At 41.0% G+C, this 26,242-nt stretch overlaps 1 protein-coding gene across 1 annotated transcript in view; it reads right to left on the bottom strand.

The window, feature by feature from the left end:
• LOC117406160 (protocadherin-16-like) overlaps positions 1–26,242 on the bottom strand; it is a 198,061-nt gene that overhangs the window by 24,903 nt on the left and 146,916 nt on the right. Inside the window, exons 10-14 of the mRNA XM_034010038.3 lie at positions 15,553–16,402; positions 13,964–14,203; positions 6,330–6,455; positions 5,820–6,029; positions 2,123–2,986 (exon numbers count right to left, since the gene is read on the bottom strand). Coding sequence (XP_033865929.3) covers positions 2,123–2,986; positions 5,820–6,029; positions 6,330–6,455; positions 13,964–14,203; positions 15,553–16,402 — 2,290 coding nt within the window. The remainder of the gene's footprint in view (positions 1–2,122; positions 2,987–5,819; positions 6,030–6,329; positions 6,456–13,963; positions 14,204–15,552; positions 16,403–26,242) is intronic.

The following is a 26,242-nucleotide window of genomic DNA, read 5'->3' as shown; positions in this document are numbered from 1 at the left end:
CCGGCCGCGTCACAGTACTGAAAGTGCTCTGCTCCGGATTGTAAATGATCTTCTGCTTAATGCTGATGCTGCTGCTCCCTCTGTCCTTGTCCTCCTTGACCTATCTGCTGCTTTTGATACCATAGATGACCACCTTCAGAAGTATGCTGGGATCTCTGGAACCTGTCTCTCCTGACTGTCCTCTTACCTATCTGGATGCATGCAGTTTGTCTTCTATGATGGAAGCAATAGTGACGCAAACCCGGTCACCTGCGGTGTCCCTCAAGGGTCTGTTCTTGGGCCTCTTCTCTTCAACATCTACACGCTTCCCTTGGGTCACCTCATCTGCCAACACAGCCTCATGTTTCACTCCTACGTAGATGACACCCAGCTCTACCTAAAACTAGACCCTGGATGTCCCTCTGCCATGGTCCGGCTCTCAGCTTGCATTAAGACATTGAGGCCTGGATGTCTGACAATTTTCTTCAGCTCAACACTAACAAATCTGAACTTTTTTTTTTTTTTAACTTTTTTTTTATTTCCCAATTTAGCATGCCCAATTATTATCTGTATCCCCGGCTCACCGCTCGCAACCCCCCCACCGACTCGGGAAACGGAGGCTGGAACACGCGTCCTCCGAAACGTGCTCCTGCCAAGCTGTCATTTTTCGCACTGTAGATCCACAGCAATGCCACCAGACCTATAGTGCCGGAGGACAACACAGATCTGGCGGCTCCACTGCGGAACCACAGGCGCCCTATTGGCCACAGGGGTCGCTGATGCGTGGTGAGCCGTGGATTCCCCTGCCAACCTAAGCCCTCCCTACCCGGGCAGCGCTCAGTCAATTGTGCACCATCCCCTAGGAACTCCCGGTCACGGTCGGCTGTGACATAGCCTGGATTCGAACCTGCGATCTCCAGGCTATAGGGCACATCCTGCGCTCCGCACGGAGCGCCTACAAATCTGAACTTCTAGTAGGATCGAAAGCTCAACTCAAGAATCTCAATATTGCTGCCTTGAACCTCGGAAACTGTCTGCTGCTGCCTTCCCCCACTGTACAAAGCCTTGGTGTACTTCTGGATAGTAACCTCTCATTTGATGCCCAAATCTCCTCTGTAGTCAAATCTTCCTTCTACCACCTCCGAAACATCTTAAAGGTCCGCCCATACCTCTCCCTCCCGGATGCAGAGATACTCTGTCATGCATTCATCTCCTCTCGGCTCGACTACTGCAACTCTCTGTATGGTGGTCTTCCGTCACGCACCATAAACCGATTGCACCTGGCTCAAAATGCCGCTGCTAGGATCCTTATCAGATGTAAAAACATGAGCACATTACCGTGTCTTGCCCAGCGCACTGACTACCTGTAAAGTTCAGAATTACTTTCAAAATTCTCCTGCTTGCCTACAAGGCCTTTCATCACACAGGTCCAGAGTATCTCTCCAACCTGCTTACCCGCTATGTCTCTGCATGTGAGCTGAGGTCCTCTGACTCTGACTTGCTTGTTATACCCAAGCAAAAGTGCACCACACTCAGAGAGCGCTCTTTTAGCTTCATGGTGCCGACTCTCTGGAACTCTCTCCCAGCTTTAGTGCGTGTAGCTCCCACAGCCGCGCACTTCAAATCAACTCTCAAGACCCACTTGTTCTCTCTTGCTTTCAATGCTCTTTAAGCCTGATATCTGTTATTAGCTGTTGTCTAAATTGCTATTTCAGGTTTTTCACGCCATCTTATTTGTATGATTCTGTATGACACACGCATCCACAATATTTAGAATTCACATCCTAGCCTTGTATTTAATGTATTATGTCTGTATTTAATGTATTTGCATGTTTTTTTTTTTTTTTTTTACTGTTTGTATTTAATGTATTATGCATTGTTACTCACTATCTTGTAAAGTGCTTTGTGATGGTGGTCCGCTATGAAAGGCGCTATATAAAATAAATATTGATTGATTGATACATTGACTGTAATGCAAAGTCAATTTTATCGCTAACTTAAATGGCTAACGACTGTGTATATTTTGTATTCTATACAATACAACAGTTGTACTGCTTGCCCTTCATAGTACTTTATCCTTTGGTTAGCAAAAGTAGTAAAAGACATGAGAGAGAAGCCATGAGTAGATTTGTTTAGCACTGACCTGAAGCTGCATTTTCTTGCAGGGAGACATCTCTGGCACTGCGTGGAAAGCGGACTCCCCTGTAGTCCTCCTCCTTGACGTAAATGACCACCACCCCTGTGGATAACTGTGCAGGTGTGCCCTGGTCCGTGGCCACCACATACAAGGTCCTCTCCATTTGGGTCATGGAGGACAGTGGGGCCACTAGTCGTATTTCACCTGTGAAAGAGTTTATGCTAAACCCGGCCACCAGGGAGGCAAAGCGATAGAAAATGGATGCATTGGCCCCAAAGTCTTTGTCTTCTGCTCTCATGGTGGCCACCACCTGGTTGATTGAGATGCTGCTGGAAATGTTGATGATGAGTGGGTCCTGGATGAAAAAGGGCGAGTTATCATTGACATCTTTGATATTGACTGTCACCCGTGCGCTTGCATTCCGTGGTTTGGCAGGGGAGGAGTCCACAGCATTCACCAGAAAGCTGTACGCTGCTCGCTTCTCCCGGTCCAGCAGACCAGCTGTAGTGATCTTCCCGGTCTCCTGATTCACGTTGAACATGCCTAGTGATTCATTGCTCAGGTAGTACAGGACCATGCCATTAGTTCCATCATCAGCATCTGTGGCGGTTATGTCAAGCACCAAAGTACCAATTGGGGCATCTTCAGAGATATCAATAGTGTAAGCGCCTTCTTTGAACATGGGGTTGTTGTCATTGACATCCAGGACTGTAACAACCACGCTGGCTGTGCTACTCAGCTGGGGAGTCCCATGATCCCGTGCTTCAATGGTCAAATAATAGCTGGCAATCCTTTCTCTGTCAAGGGGCTGGGAAGTGGAGAGGACACCAGAGTTGCCATCGATATGAAAATCACCAGCTGGGTCCCCTGCTAGAACAGATCAAAGGAAGTGTAAGCACTTTGTAGATGATGTTATCAATAAAGTAAATAACCTAGCATAAGAACATAAGCAGAAATAAAGACATTTTTATTGGCACTGATCACAGTGTCTTAATGGGTGAAAAATAAGTAATAAGACATAGTGTGCTATAGGTATTTTGGAAAGCTTATGAGAGCAGTTTATTGCAACACCTGAATGTATACTGTCAATATATTTTCATAAATAAGGATCAAATAAACAGTTATTTCAGATGAGATGCTGAAGTAGGATCTGTCTTCATTGTAGGGGTGTGAACATTCTCATGCCACTGGTTCAAGGATTTTTCTAGTTGTATTGAAATTGTAGTATTGTAGTAAAACTAGTAAACTAGTGTTAGGCAGGATTTGGAGTCAGAAATCTACATTACTGCTAAATGAAACCAAAAATCATCATAAAGCAAACATAGAATGACATTTTTAAATTGGAAGGTTTATACAAAAAAAACTTTCAATAAATACTTGCAATCGTATTTCAAGTGGTGCATACTTTCCACTGGAGCAAATGCTGTTTTGGTTTTGAATGATTTTAAAATGAATGAATCTGCTTTGCTAGCGTTTAAATACTGAGAAATCCCAAGCATGTATACAGGAGCCCTGTTTCAGTGCAATGGGATTGGAAAACATCATTTTTTTAATGGGTAGATTGTTGTATGTCCAATTATTATGACAGCCCCACAATAGTAGGGCAGTGTATATATATATGTTTTTTTTTAAATTTATTTTAATGTATTCTTATAGAGGGCATGGGCAGTATTTACTGTAAATAGGCAGTTAATTAAAAAGTGGGGGACTGTACATTACCATTACTGCCGCTAATGATACAAAATTATTTTTCTGTGTGAGGTCTGTTTATGTCAAAATGTTTTTTTTTTAAAAGCAGATAAGTAAGCAATAAGACACGACGAGGTGTCGGTTGTGCTAGAATAACCACACGCCCAGGGGCGTAGTAAGCTGTAGTAAGGGTGATGTTGTGACTTGTCTTTTTGTTGTCACATGTAAATAAAGACGCTGTTTGCTGTTTTAAAGTGGGGATCTGAAATTAGTTTTATAGATCTTCCCACTGTGGAACAATTTAAAAAACGATTCAGGCCAGCTCGCAAGCTTGTGTAGCTGCTAACTGAATATTGTGTGCCAGCTGATGTTATCAATTCAGCAAATAAACGTCTTAAAACTGTGTTTATTTCAGTCTTAGATGCAGTTTTCCAGTCCATGTTATTTTTTGTTTGTGCTGACCAATCATTAAAAACTGACACAGCCTAAGCGGTTACTTTTTTAGTATTCTGCTCTTCTTTATTGGCTTCAATTATATTAATTTCTTGTAGTACTCACGGTTTCATTTTTTTCCTGAACCTTCTTTTTAAATTATTACTGTCGGTTCCGTTACCGAACTGCTGTGGTCTAAATCATTCAGGAATGTGTGAACATTGGAGTCACCAAACAAGTTAAAATTTACATGGAGGAAGTCTGATATGGTATTATTATTTTGTTTTTATTGGGGGAAAAATGGCGGCCAATTCAAAATTATTTTTTTTTAAATGTTTTTAAACACAACGCAATAATATCTGTTTGTAAAAATTAATAATTCAATGACTTGGAATGCCTATCAACCAATCAGGACGCGGATATCTCCCAACCCATTGTATAATGTTTAATAGAAAATATGCATTACGTTAAAACATGATGTATACTATACTATTATTGATATACATCTATTTGAGTTGTTTTATTAATGTGCATCTGTAATAAAACTAAATAAAATGACATTTGAAAAATAAAACAACATCTGTGAAAAATAAAACGAAAAATTTTAAAAAATAAAAATAATTTCACAGGGCTTATATACTTATTACACAACAGTGCATTTTTTTTTATTTCAGCAACCATCTTTTAATTAATGTAACACATCTTTCTTGGACTGATTGTATGTGTACTGAAAGGGATGCAGTAAATTCAGAATATTTCTATTTGTGTGTACAGTAACAAAGCATTGTCACTGCGATAACATTCTATTGTGTATGGATAATATTATATCTTAATTGCAACAGTTATTCATGGGGCAGCATGGGGGGACAATGAGGGAACAATAAATATGCAATGCCTGCATTACACTCCAATAGGGAGGAGTATGGTATTCAAATAATTCACTGTTGCTATCTGTGTAACCAACACCAAATGAAAATTTCTATATGTGGAATTTAAGTAAATTTTTCACTGTAGAAGTTATACAAATATAGTAATCTGTCGTGTATCCAACTGCAGTGGGACCAGAGTAAGGGCGGATATGTAAAAGTCAGATAAATTAATCTTGTTTTCAATACCATTATACACAGCTGTAACAATTACTATATTCACACAATTATTGTTTTGAGATTCAGCTTTTATTAGTAGCTCCCCTAAATCCCGTGTTTAGAAAGATACAGGTTATTAATGCTTCTGACAGACTAGCCATCTGCCGTGTGGGTGCGTGCATTCACTGCTGAGTGACAGGCAGGAGAGCGAGACAGAGGTTGAAGTTGATACGCCCCGCAGGTGAACAGGATTTATTTACATATCAACACACTGAACCTTTCACGTGACACTACCAGCAATGGTTGCGCACGGAGCACATACAATGCAGTGTACCAGAACTTTGGTATGATCTACAATCTCTGAACTAATCTTCTCTGTTTAATAATAAAATAGTGTTGCTGAAGAGATTGATCATGGCGGATAAATGGTTAGGGCGGATATGTGACGGGTGGATACGGGACAGAGTATTGTAATAACTTCCAACTATAGCTCTCACCAACAATCTTGTACTCCACCCTGCCATTCTCTCCAGCATCGTGGTCCATGGCTTTCATGGTGAACAATGCCACAGGCTCCTGGTTCTCTGGCACCTCTAGGTGGTACGAGTCTTTCTCAAAAGCAGGCGAGTTGTCATTCTCATCCAAGACTGTAATCCTCACTGTCGCTGTGGCAAAATTAGGAGGGAGTCCACCATCTTTAGCATAGACTGAAACAGAAGAAGTAGTGGATTAAAACCCATCTTGAACATAAAGAAAAAGTATAGCTGTTCTGCAGACATGGAACTGTCCAGGAATGGGACTATAACTCAGCCTAACAAACTGGTCAATGGCACACAGACTATCCCTTTTCAATTATCCCTCCCATTTTATCAGAGCTGCATAACATACATTACATTATGCCTACAGTAATAACTTTCTATCAGGTACAGTATATACCATTAATGAGACAAGTATTGTTAATAATAGGTCAGTACTAGAATAAGAGAACAGGTGTCCCATTTCATTACCTGTGACAGTGTAGCGGTCTTGCACTTCACGATCAAGGGCTCGGGTTGCTGTTACGACTCCTGTTGCTTGATCAATGGTAAACCCATCCTCCACTATCCCTCCATATGTCACAAAGCCATTTGAACCTGAATGAGGATACAAATTTTAGGCTACATGGAACTAATCTGAAAGTGTGCATATCTAAAACTTAGCTGCAAACTATCATAATAAAATGTGTCAAATGTAAAGGAAGAGCGTTATTTTCAGTGGCATTATTAACAAAGTTATGCAGTTACTATTTAAATTGTCATAACATGACTGTCTAAACCACATGCAGATAAGCTACATACTATGGGCCCTATTTTGAAGCAAGAGCAGATATTTTCTTTTGTCTTTGTAAAAAGGACCATATAAGGATGGTAATTACAGAGCTACCTAAAAAAAACTATTACCGTACTCCCTTTTGTTTGAAAGATTTAACATCCACTCCATGTGATAAAAAAGGGAATGATAAGTAACCATATATAACCCTGAGATAAACCTGAAAATTGTATTGTGCTGAATAACTCATCTGTACAGCTGTGGCATCCCAGAGTGCTATACAAATTTAAAAACAAAACAAAATAGCTCAAATATATAATACACTCCAGTTACAACCAATTGTATAAAAGCACATTTAAAAAAGTAGGTTTTCAATGTAGACTTAAAAGAATCCAATGTTTTAACCTACCTCATGGTAACCAGAATAGAGTTCTACAACCGAGGCGCACACCAGCAAAACGCTCTGGCTCAAGTTCATTTAAGATGACTTTTTGGAACAACTAAAAGTTCTGCATTTTCTGATCTCAAAGAACGACTAGGAACACACAGAGTTAGTAGTTCTTGGAGATAGGATGGTCCTAATCCATGAAGGATCTTATAAGTCATTACAGCAACTTTAAAATAAATTCGGTAGCTCACTGATAACTGATGTAAGGACCTGAGCACTGGAGTACAACAAGCATAAGTTTAGTGGCAGGTATACCAACAAACAAAAGAATGGCAATAATCAAGCCAAGAAGTCATAAATGCATTGTGACCCGGGTGGCTGTAGGGGTGACGTCAGACCCAGAAGAACACACAGTACTGCGAGTGAAATGATAAATGCTCTGCTTGTGCATTTATTAAATGAAGAAAATAAAAGGTTTAAACAAAACACGAAACTCTTGCACAAAAAAAACCCGGCACGTTGGCCAAACAAACAGACAGACAAACAAACAGTGGACGAAACAAACAAACAGATACAGAACAAGTACCGTGCTGTTTGTTATGATTGTTATAAATTGTTATGATTTTATAATGTATTTCTCTCTTCTCTCTCTCGTTTGCAACTGCGAACACACCAACCCTGTGTGCGTGAAACATTCATTTTATAGTTCAGTACTTAACTACATCTCTGACCATTTTTTTCCATTTTAATCATCATGATATTCTGCATCCACTAATAAGAAGGTGACCATCTCTGTTGGTTTATTAATTCTAAGATCAATCAAGGCTGTCTGTCTGATTTTCAGATATGTGCAGTGCAGTTTCACAGTAATTCAAAACAGACTTGCATAAATACAGTACGGGGGTTAGAACAGGCTCAGTCAGTGGGGCCAACCTCTTTGACTCAGTGGTAAAGCTGACTTAAGAGCCCCTTGTTTGTGGTTCAAGTCCTGGCTCTCCACAAACCATCCAGCCAAGACTCATCAATAATTACATTTATTCTATAAATCGTCTTTAACCATTTAATCTGCAAGAAGAATGAAAATGGTATTTATATAGCTTTTTAAACCAATTATGTCTGAAATTGTGTAACGTTAGATTGTTATCATAACCCTGGGTCCCTGAAATAGAAATATAACCATTACCTAATGGAATATAATCCCGAATTACCAGAGCACTTGTATCAAAACTGCTCCTTTAAGAGCCCTGTATGCATCAGACGTCGTCTCCGCCACCAGGAGATAAATACAAGTGACGCATAAGGCTCAGCGTCATTTTCTCTTCAGGCCTGCTGCATTGGAGTGAATGTAGCGACCTTGAAGGGTAATGGTTTCAGGGAACCGAGGTTATGATAATAACCTAACGATCCCTTTCAAATATGAAATGTAACCATTACCTAATGGGATACAATACCCAAGCTGTCACAAGTGAAGGACTTGCATAACTGGCAGATGTGCTAAAAAGGAAGATAAATTGCCTTTAGCATTCTGGCTGAGGACCGATAAGGCTCCATGGCATATAGTCCACAGTACAGTGAGGGAGAACCCTCATGCAGTGTATATGCTGCAAGGTTACACTGAGTAACCTCAGCATTTAACACCAGAAGTCCAAAAAGGGTGTATGGCTGACTACCTCAGGACTTAAAGTGGAGCATAATAAAAATGTGTTAAAGAGCAGAACGAGTCGCTGCTCTTAACACTCTGGTCCCAAAACCAGAGTTCTGCTAATCTACGACATTCAGTCGGTAGAACCTGGTAAAAGTAAGTGGCCCATACTGCAGCGTTGCAAATGTCTGCAACAGATGCGCCCTGGAATAATGCCCAGGAGGTTGCAAGGCCTCTTGTGGAGTGACCACTGACCTTTTCTGGTGGGGGCAGGTTGGCTAGATCGTATGCTATCTTGACTTTGTCTGCAATCCACCTTGCCACCTCGCCGCTGTTTAGACAGGGCTTGTCCATGGAACTTAGACCCGAAGCAAATAAACAATTGCTCGGATTGCCACCAACTCTGGGTGCGGTCAACATAACAGGCCAGTTCCCTAACTGGACAGAGCGTATGGAACTTTCTTTCCCTGTCAGACTGAAAAGTAGGTGGATGGAAGGCCTCCAATTCCACTGACTGGTTGCTATGGAAAACAGAAATTCTTTAGGGAGAAAAGCAGGATTAGTGCAGAGAATAACTTTAGTTCTGGCCTCTGCAAAAATTGGGAGAACCTAGACGCTGCCCTGGCATTCTGAAGGGTGTCAATGACCCTGTCACATAACCCGCTCAGGGCCAGACCTAGAGCTGCAGAACTGTTTGGTCTGTATGCCCCAGAGTGCCATGCGCCTGACTCAGCTCCAGGTGCCTCGCTCAGCAGGCCGCGACAGGCCGGCAACTCCCACGGCTGACCATACAGGAGCTGTGCCAGTGCTAAGAGCTAGGGCCTCCTGGGCCACTTCGGGGCTACTAAGAGCACCCGAGCCCGGTCTTGCCTGATCTTCTCCAACCACAGTGTAAGCAGTGGCAATGGTGGAACAGCAGTCTTGGTCCATCTGTGGGCTAAAAGGGAGTGGTGACTTGTGGCAAAGTGCCCACCCCTTTATATGTATTTATGTATGTTTTCATTATTATTATTATTATTATTATTATTATTATTATTATTATTGTTGTTGTTGTTGTATTGTATTTTTATGCAGGCGGACGAAGCCATCCATCTTATTATGATTTGAGATGACGGCGAAAAGCCGTGCGTTTGTTTTGTTTATTTATTTAAAAGCCTTGTGCAGATGGTGACCATCTCCCGAGTTAATTCATTGATTAATTGTTGCTAATCGGGAGATGGTCACCTGTATAAAAACCAGCAGCTTTCTGCTCTCAGAGGAGAGAGTCGAGAAGAGAATGTCAGAGGCGAGACGTGAGTTTTTCAATTCAACAATTGCTAGCCGTGCTGGTTTGTTAACCAGCGCGATACTTGTTAAGGTTTGTTTGTTTGGCCAACGTGTCCTTTTGTTTCTGTCTTTTGTTTTGTTTAACTCTTTTGTTTTATTATTTAATAAATGCGCTGAGCGCCGGTTGCGCTTCAGTGTTGCCCAGCCCTTCTTTGTTTATGTGTTGCTTCTTCCTGGTCCGAAGGCACTACAACCACTCTGCCACAAGACTTGTCAGCACTGCAGGGGAAGAATGGGGCGAGTCATGCTGCGCCGTTGTCAGAGATGGAGTGGTCCCTGAAACAGCGGGCCAGCCTGCTTTCCAGTGTCCTATGAGCAAACTGAGCAAAAGATGCGCAAGAGCTGTGGTCTTTAACTGCTCCCTCTGCATGCTCCCTTCCCAGGCAGGCCTGTCGTGCTTATCCTCTGTTGGAATGTTTCTCTTGCAGCCAGCACAAAGGTGAAACCCAAGCATGGTACAAAGTTGAAAAAACAGTTCAGCCGTGCAATGTATGAGCACAAGAACAACAACAACAACAACTCCAATTTATATATAGCGCCTTATCATGTGCAGACCTGCACATCTCAAGAACAGACAGTAAGCTGACTGGTGCTGAAAACTGTTGTGTACACAGAATACATAAAAATGGAGCACTGGTAATGTACTTGGTGTCAAACCGAACCGGGTCACTGGTACTGATTCTGGTATGAACCAGATGACTGGTACCAACCTTGGTACTAACCAGGTCACGGGTAACAGCTCTGGTACCAGGACAAGTGGCGTGCAGGTGAAGACCTGAAAAAGCCACTGACAACTGAAAGCATGTACTGTTAAACATCTTGGGGGCGGGGATGACGTCTGGCGCATATGGGGCTCTTAAAGTTGCAGCTTTGATATAAGTGCTCAGGTAATTCGGGCTATAAGAGATATATCCCATTAGGTAATGGTTATATTTCGTACTTGAAAGGGGACTTGCTTTCCGTTTCTGTTCACATAAAGGTTGTTATTCCATGAACCAGAATTGAAATGTTGTGCTTTTGTTTCCAGGTCACTTAAAATAAACGCTTGTACTTACAATATTATTCATTAGAATATTTAATCACTTTGAGTACTAGACATTTAATATGTGAGATAATACTGTGTCTATCTACAATCAAACTACTGTTTTCAACAGCAATGGTAAATTGTTTCTCTTGGAGCCTCAAACTCTTGTTTAGCTGCTTCAGGTGTTACCTTATGAAAAGGAATACCAAGAATCCCAAAAGGCATGTTATTGGGAGTATATCTGTCCTGGCACCAGAGAGTGACATGAAGACGGGACTCCAGCAGGACCCATGGGATTTCCGCAGTACGGGAAAAAAATTGTGTTAAATTTTGTGGGACGGGGTGGTACAGGAGTGAAACTCACGGGAACGGACGGGACAGGGAAATAAAAAAAATAAACCTCTCAGGACGGGCAAGAATGGGATTTAAGCTTTCGGGAATGGGAAGGAACGGGACTACTCTGCCACCAGCAGACAGGAAGAGAGCAGAAGTTTTTTTGCTCTTTAAAGTTGTAAAAGAGCCTATGACATGGAACTTGACTGTTACCATAAATATATAAAATAATATTAACAGGTCTCACTTGAACATATAATCACATTAATTTTACCAAATTATGTTTAATCATGCTACAATGAATCAAATAATATCCGTAAATACACAGTGTGGGGCCAGGAGACTGTGACCTCAGGCTCCTTGCATCTGCCAGTATGGATGACAGCAACAGTGAATGTGAGAGTAGCCTAATTTTATCAGTTTCAGACACCTCTGATGAATGTGAATTATGTAGTGATGGATATGATGTAGAGAGAGAAAACAGGGATTGTCTCCCTGTGACCAAGCTGTTGTTGCAGTGACGAGTGGGTAGTGATGTCACGGACCAGTAAGTAAACAAAGGCAATGAATGGCAGTGGTGAAACTGAGCGCTACGGCGCTCAGCTATTTTATTAAATAATAAAACAAAACAAAAGGTTTAAACAAAACAAAACACTACAAACAAAAGGCGCGTTGGCCAAACAAATAAACAAATAAGTATTGTGCTGGTGAAAACATTACATGTTTTTAACATCTACTCTCATGTAATGGAAATCATGCGTGACTGTCAGCTAGTTAAATAATCAGTAGCTGACAAATACGCGGCGCTTCGCCGAAATATAAAACATAAATCATTATATAAATAAATAGCTCACAAAGGGGCGGGACACTCCGCCACACTCTTCTATCAATTCGAGGCGTATGCCTCCGAATCAGAAGTTTCAAACTTGGAGAGAGACTCCGACAACACCAACGCGGACGGACCAGTGGGACAGCAGATGTCTGCGGAGAATCAGCATCTTGGCAACACGGAATGGTCAAAAAAAACTTACGTTTAACATAGATCGATACTTAAAATATTTCATATTACCCATAATTGTACAGCTATGTCAGTCCTTTAGTTAACAATATTGATACATGAATTATTGAAACTAGCAGAATAACCGAACGCTGTGGATTGCTACTGGCATGTATTTAACATATCTCTCTCTATATACATATGTACAGTATATTAAGGATGTGCAAATCATAATGCAGAGATGTCAAACGCCACGATTTGTCCGTAGCAGCTACTATTTTTTGGAGGTACTGCTTTGGCGCTACGTTGAAGGGGTATGTATAATACTACGATTTTTAATAAATAAATACATGGTGGATACTCCCTGAACATTTATGAAATATTATTTCAATACCATGTTTTTTGTTGTTTATTTTTTTTAATGAATTAATGGTTCGTAATGCTGTATTTCACTGACAGTTTATTGTGGCATTGACATACTAAAATCTCTGAGTCGGGTTGCTTAGTAACCAATTTAGAAACTGAAATTATATCATTATATTGCACAGTGTGCTTATAGACCCTGTGCTTGCACTGTATTTTTTCTGAAAAAACAAAAACTAGAAACTTAATAGTAGTATACCTGTAGTGTTTAATGCAAAACCCTATAAACCCTCATTTTATACATGAATACGAAAATGTCTGTACCTCCAAATAAAAGCTGATCTCTGTTTATCATGGGATGGGATGGAACAGGATTTTTTTTGACAGGACAGGATGGGACGGGAATTTAAAAAAAAAGTTATGGGACAGGATGGGAAAAATTTGGACAGGACAGGATGGGACAGGATTGGAAATGATGACTCTTTCATGGGATGGGATGGGACAGGATTGGAAATGATGACTCTTTCATGGGATGGGATGGGACAGGATTGGAAATGATGAGTCTTTCATGGGATGGGATGGGATGGGACAGGAACATTTTTCACAGGACAGGATGGGGCAGGCCTGAAGCTTAATTCCTGTGTCACTCTACCTGGCACCTGGTTGCTTATTACTACCATTCAACCAAATGAGGGATATCAAAATCCAAACACACCAAAGTTGGGCCAAACCAAACAGATCAGCAGCTGAGTATTCAGTATCTTGCTAGTCAACTTTTTTAACAGATGAACTGTACTAATCATCATGCTTTATACCCATTTGTGTTAAGTTTGCCACATCAATCCATCCTAACACTGATAATCTTTAGACCTGTTTGCATGTTGGTTAATGTAATCAAAATGACATATTAACAGCATCAGTGTCAACATCTGGTGCTGCTGTGTTAGCTCAGCCATTCTCTAATATACTGTAATGTTGTCTTCTGGGCATAAACAGTTTAATAACTTTAGTGGCACTAATTCTAATTCTGGGAAACCAGATTGCATTCCAGCACTAACAGTCTGGAACAATGACTTGTTTACTTCAATAATTGGTTCTGGAGTGAAAGTTTATAATCCCTGTTTTATGTGTTTCTGACTCAGAAAAAGAAATGAACCACACTACTGTATCCAATACAATTCAAAACAGCTTCAGCTGTTTGTGTTTGGTTAGAATATGAAGCAGCCCTCTCATCAATCTCCCCCGCCCCAGTTTGATTACCTTGGTCACAGTCTGTAGCAGTGACTCTCAGTACAGAGGTGCCAGCATGCTGGTTCTCTGAGATTTGTGCCTCAAATTCAACTTCCTGGAATTGAGGGGCCTCATCATTTACATCGATCACCTGAACAGACAGTAGCTGCAAGGTGGTGCACTGGGGGGAACCATGATCCTCTGCAACGATAGTCAAGTTGTAGAGTCCTTGCTCTTCCCGGTCCAAAGCTTTCACTATGGAGAGGGAACCTGTTTAAAAACAAAACTGTGAGAGGCTGGGAAAGAAAGAGGCATATACCACTGGGTCACTAAACCACCCAGCTGCACAGCCCTCTGGTTGGCCATTGGAACACACTTTGTCCTTATCCTTGTAGCTTTAACCATGAGTCCACACTGTATTCCAGCCTATCACCCAACTCTAATCATTTGGGTGGACTACATGGCTTTAATGTCTGTTCTGGTGTAATAAGGATTTCTTCTACTGTTTGGAGTTTATTCTTATTTTTCTAAACCCTCGCCAACCTTTGCAAACACTGTTCCCATGTGTTTAGCTCTATGTTGCCTACCTGAGAGCCTCTACCTAACTAAACTAGAAACAAATTCAGCTTCCTGGAATTGAGGGGTTTTCCATTGGAAAGGCGATACTCAGAGAATGAAACAATACGCACAGCAGCACAGAAAGACACAGGCGGGACTAAAGCGTGCCGGGCCCTAGAGCAGTTTAACTATTTTAATAGGCAGGACCATGAAGGCTGTGGTCATATTGATTCAATTTAATTCTAGCTGTTTTCATTTGTGCAGAAGTACTGTGGTATGTAGCACACACACTTGGGTATTGTATGGGGTAATGGGGCTGTTTTATAAGAATTATTTTTGTTATTAAAGTACCTTAATAACAAAGTAATGTAAGTCACTTTTCTATTTGTCTTTCCAAAACTCAGCCACACAGCCTCTCAGTCCTTTAACTAAAACCACAAGGCAAGGCCACACTGTTTCCCAGTCTCTGAGCTCACTAGGCCAACCACACTCCTATATTTTCCCGTTCTAACCACTAGACCACACTACCTGACCATTTACAAACTCAGTAGGTGAATATACCTCCCAGTTTTTCAGCCCTGGTCCAGCCAGTATACAGTCCCTTATCAGTGTTTCATTTATACACATTAATTGAACTTATAACTCATGTCATGCAATGCAGGAACCATCAATAAAATCTTAATCATAAAACACACTGTGCTTTCATTCTGTGAGTTTTTACTTAAGTAGAATCAAGTGCCAGGAACAGCTTGTCATTGGTCATATAAATATTAAGATTATTTTAAACAAACCACTATAAAAGCTCTACCATCTTTGCAATTGTTAAGAAACCAATGTTACTATATTTTTGTAACTTTTTAAACTGTATTCTTTCTGCTTGTCTCACTGCTGTAATGTGTCTATTCCCTTTAGTCTCATGGACCTGCTGTGTGAATAAATAAGTATAACTACAACCCTTAAAGCAAGAAGAAAGTTCCTGTTTCTGTGGGTGCTCTTTTCCCTGGACAGACGTTTAAAAGTACACATGCATCTTTTTGATAGTAAAGGGGCAGATAACCTACCAGAGTTGGGGTTCAGATTGAACCTGCCGCCAGCATTCCCTGATTGAATTCGGTATGCCACACGTCCACTCTCCCCCAAATCAGAGTCTCTGGCCATCACATAGAGGACAACAAAACCAATTGGCTGGTCCTCCATGACACTGACAGCGGTTGGGGAGCTAAAGATAGGTGCATTGTCATTTTCATCGGTCACAAAGATTCGCGCTGTCACAGAGCTGGAGCGTCGCTGGCTAACGTTAAGAGCTTGGTCCACTGCCTGGACGATGAGGAGGAGGGAGGGTGTAACCTCGCGGTCCAGGCTCTTTCCCAGAGACATAACCCCAGTCACAGGGTCTAGTGCCAGGTTCTCATCATTAGTGGGCCACTGCTGGAGGATGGAATAGTGAATGTCACTGTTTGGGCCACTTCCATCTTTGTCCACAGCCTGGAAGGTATAGATAGAAGATCCAGCCACCATGTTCTCTGGAATGACAATGGTCACCGGGTCCTCTGGGAATTGCGGCACATGGTCATTGCTGTCCTGCACGTCAATGTCTACTAGGATGATCCGGCTGGTTGGGTAGGCTCTGGAGAAGTCGTCCACCTCAATCTGAAGGGTGTAATGTGCCCCTTGCTCGTAATCTAGCTCTTGTGCCAGATAGATATCACCCGTCAGTCTGTCCACCACAAACGTGCCGTCACGGTCACTGCTGCCCACAACTGTGTAAGTCACTTGACCCTCCTCTGGGTGCCGCTGGAGGTATTTTGAGCCCACAGAACCCACCACCGATCCTGGTTTGATACCCTCTAAAGAATTCAGGGTTAAAGTGGGCAAGCCTGGGTGGGGCAGGAACTTACTGGGATTCAGGACCTGTAGAGAGGAAAATAATTAAAATATTGATATAGCATACCCAAAGCCCTTTTTTACCAGTGTTTATTATTGTAACCATTATGTGTTGTTTGGGGGGCAGGTGCAAGGGCTTCTCCTTAATTAACCAAGCAATATGTCACTTAACCAACCTATCAATTAACCCCCTATTTAAGCCATGGGTCGAACACTCATTCTCTGTCTGTTTTTGTTTGTGTTTGCTTATTGACCCGCAGTGCTGCAGACCCCACTAGTTGTTTTCATTTCTGCCATCCGTGCTCCGTGCTTTATTATGCGTTGCCAGGCTTTCGCTTGCATTTTTACATTTTCTGTGCTTTGGTTGTGAGTAAATTTGACAGGAGCATTTCGCCCTAATTTGTTTTCATTTATATGCATTTTGTTTTTAGTTTACATTGTTTTTTTTTTTTTGTGCTTTGGTTGTGATAATATTTGATAGCAGCGGTTCCCATGGTTTGTTTAATTTATAGGCGTTTGTTTGGATCTGTGTACACTCCGCCCTGCTCTGTGTTACATTATCGTCACAACTACGTTGGTTCTGTCTACATTAATTGTGGCATTATGTATTCACCACTCCTTCTCGTTCTGTCTTCCAGTGATTCCCTGTGCAAATTTGGTAGTGGGATGTCTTTCAAGTGAACTTGTTTGTTCAATCCCAAGGCTGCCAGTTCGGCCTCACTGACCTGTTCAGGCTCCAGAATTAGTAGCAACGCATTCGTTCATACTAAAATATTTAATTACAGCCGCACTCCTACGCTTAAAACTATGTCGTTCTGTCTACATTAATTATGGATATATCTGAGTGGGCTCCAATAATGGTGCCTGTTTGTATACGTGCATTGAATCATGGGATTGATGGTCCTATGCCTTGCTCTGCAGCTGTCAATATTTCACGTTCATGCCATCACATTCTATCTTATAATGCCTCCCTATGCAAGCTGCTGCAGCTCGACAAGACAATTCTTTGTCTTCTTCAGCAGCAGCCATAAACTCCCACGTGAAGTGGTAAGCTATAAGCTCACTGTCTCAAATCAAGCTCAATGTCGTAAGTCGAGCAGTTGCCGCTTCTGTCGCTAGGGGTCTCCCTTGTCCCAAGAGTGACATTCTCCAGTTCTATCCAATTTTGGTGGTCAATATATATATATATATATATATATATATACATATATATATATATATATACACAGACATACATACATCAATTAATTAATTAATCTTTATTTTACATAGCGCCTTTCATAATGGACCACCATCACAAAGCGCTTTAATATATATCATTTTTCTTTTTGGTGTTGTAATAACACCTGTTATTATTCAGTAATATCTGATACTTCCCCTACGGGGGGGAATCATATATATATATATATATATATATATATATATATATATATATATATATATATATATATTAAATGATTAATTCTTCATTTCCTGATATTATTCGACCTAACACAATATTGCTAGTATCCCCGGAGTGGGGGCAATCTCTCCATTGGGACCAGAGGTTTCCTCCCAATTAAGTTTTTTTATTCCTCTCCGCTGAGCGGGTGAGATTAGTCCTTATTTAAAAAAAAATCCTCCAGTAATGATTGTCACTTATTAAACTATGTTCCTTTACTAACTTTTTTTAAATTTATTTATTTATTGCATTGGTGGCACAGATACAGAGAGCCAGGGGTCCTCTTTTGAGGGCAAGCAATGTCGCTTCCCAACCTTAGGCCCAGCCAAGCTGATCTCAACCTCCGAGAGGCAGGTTCTCCGAGAGCCAGAGGGGACCCCTGGCCAAATCTAAGAATCTCTACTCCTTCTGGTAGGATCTAAAACTCAACTTAAGAATCTAAATATAGCTGCCCTGAACCTCAGAAACTGTCTGCTGCTGCCTTCCCCCACAGTACGAAGCCTTGGTGACAGCAACTTTTCCTTTGATGCCCACATCTCCTCCGTAGTCAAATCGTTGTCATGCATTTATCGACTCGACTACTGCAACTCTCTATATGGTGATCTCCCGGCACGCACCATAAACTGACTGCAGCTAGTCCAGAATGCCGCTGCCAGGATCCTTACCAGATGTAAAAAATGTGATCACATCACCCCCTGTCTTGCCCAGCTGCACTGGCTACCTGTAAAGTTCAGGATTATTTTCAAAACTCTCCTGCTCACCTACAATACCCTTCATCACACAGGTCCCGAGTACCTCCTCAACCTGCTGTCCCTGCCTGCAAGCTGAGGTCCTCCGACTCTGGACTGCTTGTTATCCCCAAGCAAAAGTGCACCACACTTGGGGAACGCTCGTTTGGCTTCATGGCTCAGACTCTCTGGAACTCTCCCCCACCGTCGCTCGCTTTAAATCAACTCTCAAAACCCACCTGTTCTCTCTTGCTTTCCATGCTCTTTAAGCCTGATATCTGCTATTACCTGCCATGTTGCTGCTACTATTTCATGTATTATGTTAATATCATGTATTATGCACTTTCCACTGTATTTAATGTATTATGCTTTTTTTTACTGCATTTCTCTGTATTTAAAGTATTATGGATTTCTTGTTGTTACTGCACTTTGTGATGTAGTCCACTATGAAAGGCGTTATATAAAATAAAGATTGATTGATTGATTGATTCTATCGATTGGTTCGGTCACCGCGAGGGCGGTATCTCTCTGAGCCAGGGGGCAACCCTGCTCTTTTCTTGACTCTCCGTTTTCTACCTCTTGTTCCCCCTGGGGCCAGCATGCATGCTCCTTGAACCAGGGGTATACCCTGTATCCTTCACTAACAACTTCCTTCAACTATGCCAGTGTTCCTTTCTGGCCCCTTTGCATGTTCATTTAATTTTCTCTTTCAGAATTCCTGTCGCCCGCGGGGCTGCCTCGGAGGTTGGCCATGCCGATCTCCCGATGAGCAGGTATTCCTTGTTAGTTGGGGCAACTTCTAGTCTTCTCAAATGTATCCTCTATCCTTCTCTTCATTTTCCTCTTGAGGGAAAGCAAAGCTTGCTTCCCAGCCTTGGAGGTCGATCGATGTCTCACCTCAGTGAGGTGAAAACACATTATCTCTATTCCTCGGAGCCCTTGCTCCTGTACAGTGAACAATAACTAAAGACTGGTTTAAAAATGTGGCAAGAAATGAACTCCTCACAGGGGCAGATCTAGCATTGCAGCTTGACTGGTTCACTAAATTCTTCAAAATACACAAAACCTGTGACCTCAACAAATGTATAACATACTGTGGCAAAGTGGTTTGCAGTGTGCATGTGTAGTGGTGATGTGATTATGAAACAGGTTTTATTTTTATAATCCTGGTCTGGTGACCACAAAGAATAATCCCAGGCAATAAACACAGTAGAACACACACAAAGACACACACGTTCAGAAGTCCAGAGTGAGTGCTATAGTGCTTGTGGTGTTATACAATTTATCTGTGTAACATGGTGCAGTGCTGTCCGGGTTTAGTGCTGGCCTTAAGCGACAGCTCCGGATCATGTTAGCCATCTAATAATAACAAACATGTAGATTTTTAGACACGACAAAACAAACAAAACACTCACGGTAATTCACAGTACTCCTTCCAGTTCAGCTTAACCATAAACAAAGGTACAGATCACCTTGCTACGTCCCCTTATATACCGTCAGTCACGCCCCCTTGGTTAACAAGTGAAACCGCTTCTCCTCCAATCCAAGGTTGCCAAATCGCTTCCCTTCTGGGTGATGACTTGGTGTACCGTAGCTCTGCCCCCTTTCTAGATAGCCAACTTCCAACTAACCCTGGGAATGAATTGTCAGGCCATCCAGTCCATGGCACTCTGTTCCCTTTTCCCCACGCCCTCACAGTTCGGGAGGGAGATTTATAACCAAGATTCATTCTTTTTCTGTCACACATACTTTGAGGAAATGTTTCTTTCAGTGCATTTTGGAACACATTTGCAAGTAAATGTAAGTAACATACTGAGAGTAAAACTATAATAAGCAAGACTTGGAGTTCCTAAAATATGAAAATAGTTGTAATATTTTTAAGGTTTTGCCTGTTTTTTTCCACTCTTTCTCTATAGACTGAATTCAACTGCTGATGTACATGCGTTTTAGTTTATTGCATCACAGATACAAAATCATTGCCAAATATTACTGGTGCTTTGTGGAATTCAGATTTTTCTTGACATTCTTTCAGTTTTGTAACTGCTGAACCCTAGGGGTGAAATGAGTACAACCGCAAAAGCAGTGGTTAAAGTCAATCTCGTCTCCCCACAGGGAGTGGCTTCTCCAAAAGTGTGATTAAAAACCCAGCGCAAGCACGTTTAGTGGCGCACTGACAGTGGCCAGCCAATCAATGTTGAGTAGGTTGGGGAATCTGCTATCCAATCAGGGCCAGGCAACAATCCCTTTAAGAGACAGAATGCGCTTGCGTCACCACAAGGCTCCGATTTTAAATGTCGAGCGGCAGTAGCAGAGCAAGAAAAAACAGTGCAAGTCTGAACAGCAAATGGTAGATCACACGCCGAGAGAATACGTAAACCATGCTTCACGACACAGGAGATTGCTGTATTAATAGGAGAGGTAGAGGCACGTAGGCCAATCATTTATCATTTATAATAATTATACAAGGCACATTATTTCATGGCATTGACATTACTACATGTAAAGTGTAAAATACTTACTACCCTCCCTGGTCTGTCTACCAGTAGCAGCAGCTGATTCATGTTCTAGCGCAGTGGTGGCCAATACACCAAACACTGCGATCCATTTTGGTGGATCTCAACAGGCTCTGTGATCCACCAGTAAGTTATGACCAACAATTATTAGCGGGATTTAATATAATAGTGTCCAATGAGTAATAGCAAACAAAACAACCACAACAACAAACATGTAACAAACGCTCTACACTAACTTTTACAGGCACATGGGCGCCTAATAAAAAAATAAATAAAAAAGATAGACTGAAAAATTTAGGGGCACACACACACACACACACACACACAATAATAATAATAATAATAATAATAAAATGTTTGCTCAAATGTTGAATATCTACAGATCTTTTTTTTTCCTTCCTTTCTTACATAACACTTGTGCATCAATAAAAATTAAAATGTAACTGCCTTGTCGCATGTTCTTCAGAATGTGCTACTTGCTTGTTTATGGTAGCGGGATGGTCTGCCTCTCCACACATTGTGTGCCGTTTTGAAGCACTCTGTTTAATATATTTTCATGTTTGAACGCTGGCTCCCTGTTAAAATGCAGTCTTACCTGCCATCAGTTCCCCTGCATCCTGATAAAACGTGCAAAACATGGATTTTTTTTAACATTGTCAAACTTAAGCCAGGGGAAATCTTTTAGCCACTGTTGGTTGAACTTGTATTTTACTGTGAACACGCTGTAACTAACTCAAAATTCTCAGTTCGCTTTCATCTTCTGACATACCTGCATTGCTCATTTCTTGTAACGATGCCGCCATATATGAATTTGTTATTTTCCTCATCTTGGTTTGACAAACTGTCTGGAAATGAGTAGCCATCGCACTGATAAATCATTGAAATTGGCAGTGTATAGGACTTGTAGTTTTTAATGTGTGATTAACAGTGGGCAGTGGACACCAATAAACTACATTCCCAGAGTACATTACGATTGAGCTATGAGTTTAGATCCGACTGGGAGTTTTTTTTTTCTTTTGTTTTATACTTTTCAGCTGAAAAAAGTAAATCACGTTTATTGTTTATAGTTAACCTTTAGGAATTTCTAGTCGCATACGTGCGCCTAAATTAAAATGTACGTTTGCACAAGCATTTTGTTAGTCTCATATGCAGAAACTGTCGGGATATTTTCCTGTGCTACTGGACGACACAGAAGGCTCTGCCCATCAGCCGAAACAAAAACTGTTGCATGCTTATATGCTAGTGCTTGTTCTGATTTGTCCCAAGATCCACCGGAAATCTTTTGCGATCGACCCGTGGATCACGATCCACGTATTGGCCACCGCTGGCAGGACATGAAGTGCCACATCACATTCCCTCTGTGCTTTTATTTACTAGAGTTTCAATATAACCAGGTCTTTAATTCTCATGGAATATTTCCCGGAGCCCAAACGGAACAGTGATTAACCATAGTTTAAAGGATGACATTCGAGGTCCTTTATCAGATTTAAGCCCTTGTACTGACCAATCAGGTTAAAGGAAATCTCCGATCTATTTTCTAATTCATCACAATGTTTCAAACTAGTTAAGCTCTTACATTATCAGGCAACCAAACCAATATCTTGTTTCAGGTCTGCCGATAGTAGTGACTTATTTCAATCACGGAAACAGAGCAAATACAATGTGTCAAGTTTACACAGCAGTTAACTTGCTTACAGTTGCACACAGGGCGTGATTTGATGGGGGGATGGGGGGATTTCACTGGCTCTGCTTTTTTTTATCCCTGGGACTGCACTTTCAATTGTCATCCCAAGGGGAGGGGATGAAAGATTCTGAATTTACAATTACTTTCTTTGGGACATTTTAAACATCTGATATTTAAAATTCAAGATGTATGCTGCATCATTTTTGCGCAAACTGACTTTAAAAGGCTTGGTCTAAGCACTTCAGACCGTAAGACCAGTATCAGTATTAACATACTTGTTTTGGAGTTTGGTTTCACTGGAGCTGGATCATGAAGTTCGGCTGTATAAAGTGGATCAGGTTGGGATTCCACTCACCCATCATTATCATCCAAAGTAGTGCTGTATGCACCATAGCAAGGCAAATTAACCAATGCAAATCAACTACTTCAAAGTCATTTAGTCGCTGTACTTCAAACAGTTATTCTTTTATTATCATCGGAAGTGTACTATGCTAAAGAAAAAAATAAATTAAGACAGGACACTAAAAATCCATAGTAGCTTTTTTTAAACAGCCCCAGAGCCAAGACTGGATCTTTTACCTACCGTGTTACCCAACGAGTCACCCGCTGAGCAGAGTAGAAACAAGGTCAAGATCAACAACTATTAACTTCTGCAGATTAATCTGTTAAAATGCATATGCTCTATTATGTTCAATTTGTTGTTGTTACACTGTGCAGTTATCAATGAGGTTACGTGCAACAATACAAGTAAGTCATGACTGCGTTTTAACATTATTTTAGTTGCTGTAAGCAAAGGTAGTTTTTGTTATTGCCTTTTGATACCGTATCCATAAAAAATAATAATAAGTGTATTTATCCTGCATGATGGCAGATTTGGTAAATGTGTGATTCCTAAAGATTTTTTAGCAGTTTATTCGGTATAAATAAGTAACTTAGAGATTCTCTTAACTGTTTAAATTGTGCACTACAGATGTATCAAGGTACAACCAGGGAAAGGAAGGACAGACATACACATACAAAAACAGAAGTGGTGAGACGGGTTGAAATCAAAATAATTGCCGATTCCAAATTTAAAAAAAAAAAAAATTAGAAAGTAGCTGAAATTGAAGAAATTCGCCTACATTGAAGGAGACTTAGCTTTCATCATGCCCAGGCACACCAGAGTCATAGAGTTAACCTTATGCCCTTGTGCCTGAGTTCTGTCTTTGTTAATGATTAATTTGATCAGGGTCAATACACATATTTATTTTATTATTTACAATTAGGCTTGTCTGCCTCTATTTGAAATAGCAATTAAAAGTGTTTTTCAGATGTTTCAGTCAAGGACTCCAACCATTAAGGGAATTATACAGCTGTAGATAATCATAGCCCAGCTGTGATTAATTGATCTAAAAGTAAATTTTCCATTTTGTATTGGAATTTCCTTTGAAAAATGCATAAAAGCAGCAGCATAGAGTACAATTTAACTTAAATGTAAATGCGCACTAAATCTGCAGTTAGATTAATTAACTTCAATAAAAATGTTTCTCTTAGATTTGAATTACAATGTACTAGAAATTACTGTATAGAGCAGTTACACCGTAGTTACACTTATTTTTGCTACATAAGATTTTATGATTTTATTTTATGAGTGCGATACATGAAATATTGGACGATCATAAAGCAAGCTTTAGTAAAGATGTTTGTATTAATAAAACACAGGTTGATACTGTTTAGAAAGGTTCAAGAATTACCACACTGTACTGTATTCCTGTTACCTGACTGTGTATACACTCTATGCACTTGCCAGAGTGTAGAGCTAGAGTTCCCCATGTATTTTGTTGCAGGAACGACCAGACAGGATGTAAACAGACTGACGTGCTAGATTCGAGTGTCCATGAGGAAACAGCATAGTGCATAAAAGGTTCCCAGAAAAACTCAATAAATAGGAGCTGCACTCAGAAGTTCCTCAGAAGAGTTTCGCGCGCAGAGTCAGAGTGAGGATCAGAGTACTGTCAGCTGCAGAGCTCCGGAGACGGAACATGTTTCCCCCGTGTCTAAGCCAGGCCCCAAGGCCTGTCTACTTATGTAAACCATTGTTTCTCTGAGTTTAAGAAAGTATAATAATACAGACTCTGGAAGAGTTTGTTATTTTCCGTCCGAATGTAGAATTTTTTTTGCTGTTTGAAAAATCCGAGTACCAGAGCAAAGACAACGTGTTCTGATGACTACTTGGACCGAGGCTGCGTGAGTTTAAAGAAATATAACTCAAAAATTAAGAAAAGGTTTTGGTTTGTGAAACCCCAAACATATCAGTAAAAATAAACACTGGTATTGAGAACTATAGAAAATAATAGGTTATAAAGGCTAAAACATGAACTGTGTTTGTGTGCATGAGTTTAGACCCAAAATCACACATAGAGAGTAAACACAGAGTGTAAATAATAGAGTGTTTATTTATAAGTGTGATCGTGTATGAATGTTTGAAATCACTGTAAATAATATGAATTACTAAGCTTGATTTGACACATTTAAAATAATTATAGTCTTGCATTATTCATATTATTATTGTTGGAATTATGATTCAGTTTGCCAGTTTGAAAAAAAAAATACTAGTTCATTGTTCATTTTCACCCATGTGTTATGGTGCACATTCAGTTTGTAAATCATTCATAGATTGAGGCTATTAGCATAGTGGCACAGTTACAGATATCCCCCAGAATATTTTATTTGAGCGCACCCTCTTCCATCCAGTGAAGAGTCAAGGTGGGGAACCTTCTTTCCCCTGGAGGCACCAAACAAGCCATCAGGACAACGAATCACCCCAGGCTGCTGAAACCCCCTGCAGTGACACTTGGTAAGGGGCTCCTGCAAACCAGCAGGTACCTGTAAACCCGTCAACATTACAACACCAATGCCTATATTTTAGAAAACCCCTGACATTCATAACAGACATAAAAAAAAAACATTATTTGGGGCAGCAGTGTGGAGTAGTGGTTAGGGCTCTGGATTCTTGACCAGAGGGTTGTGGGTTCAATCCCAGGTGGGGGAACCTGCTGCTGTACCCTTGAGCAAGGTACTTTACCTAGATTGCTCCAGTAAAAACCCAAGTGTATAAATGGGTAATTGTATGTAAAAATAATGTGATATCTTGTAACAATTGTAAGTCGCCCTGGATAAGGGCATCTGCTAAGAAATAAATAATAATAATAATAATAATAATCTATGCGCAGGGCTGCAGAGGTGCTCTGTGGAGATGAACCCCTCACCTGTATGCGCAGGGCTGCAGAGGTGCTCTGTGGAGATGAACCCCTCACCTGTATGCGCAGGGCTGCAGAGGTGCTCTGTGGGGATGAACCCCTCACCTGTATGCGCAGGGCTGCAGAGGTGCTCTGTGCAGATTAACCCCTCACCTGTATGCGCAGGGCTGCAGAGGTGCTCTGTGGAGATGAACCCCTCACCTGTATGCGCAGGGCTGCAGAGGTGCTCTGTGGAGATGAACCCCTCACCTGTATGCGCAGG

This window comes from Acipenser ruthenus, chromosome 9, assembly GCF_902713425.1.
Source record: "Acipenser ruthenus chromosome 9, fAciRut3.2 maternal haplotype, whole genome shotgun sequence".
NCBI classification, from domain to species: domain Eukaryota; kingdom Metazoa; phylum Chordata; class Actinopteri; order Acipenseriformes; family Acipenseridae; genus Acipenser; species Acipenser ruthenus.
The sequence above is the reverse complement of the archived record's forward strand: the minus strand, read 5'-3'. Positions and strand labels throughout refer to the sequence as shown.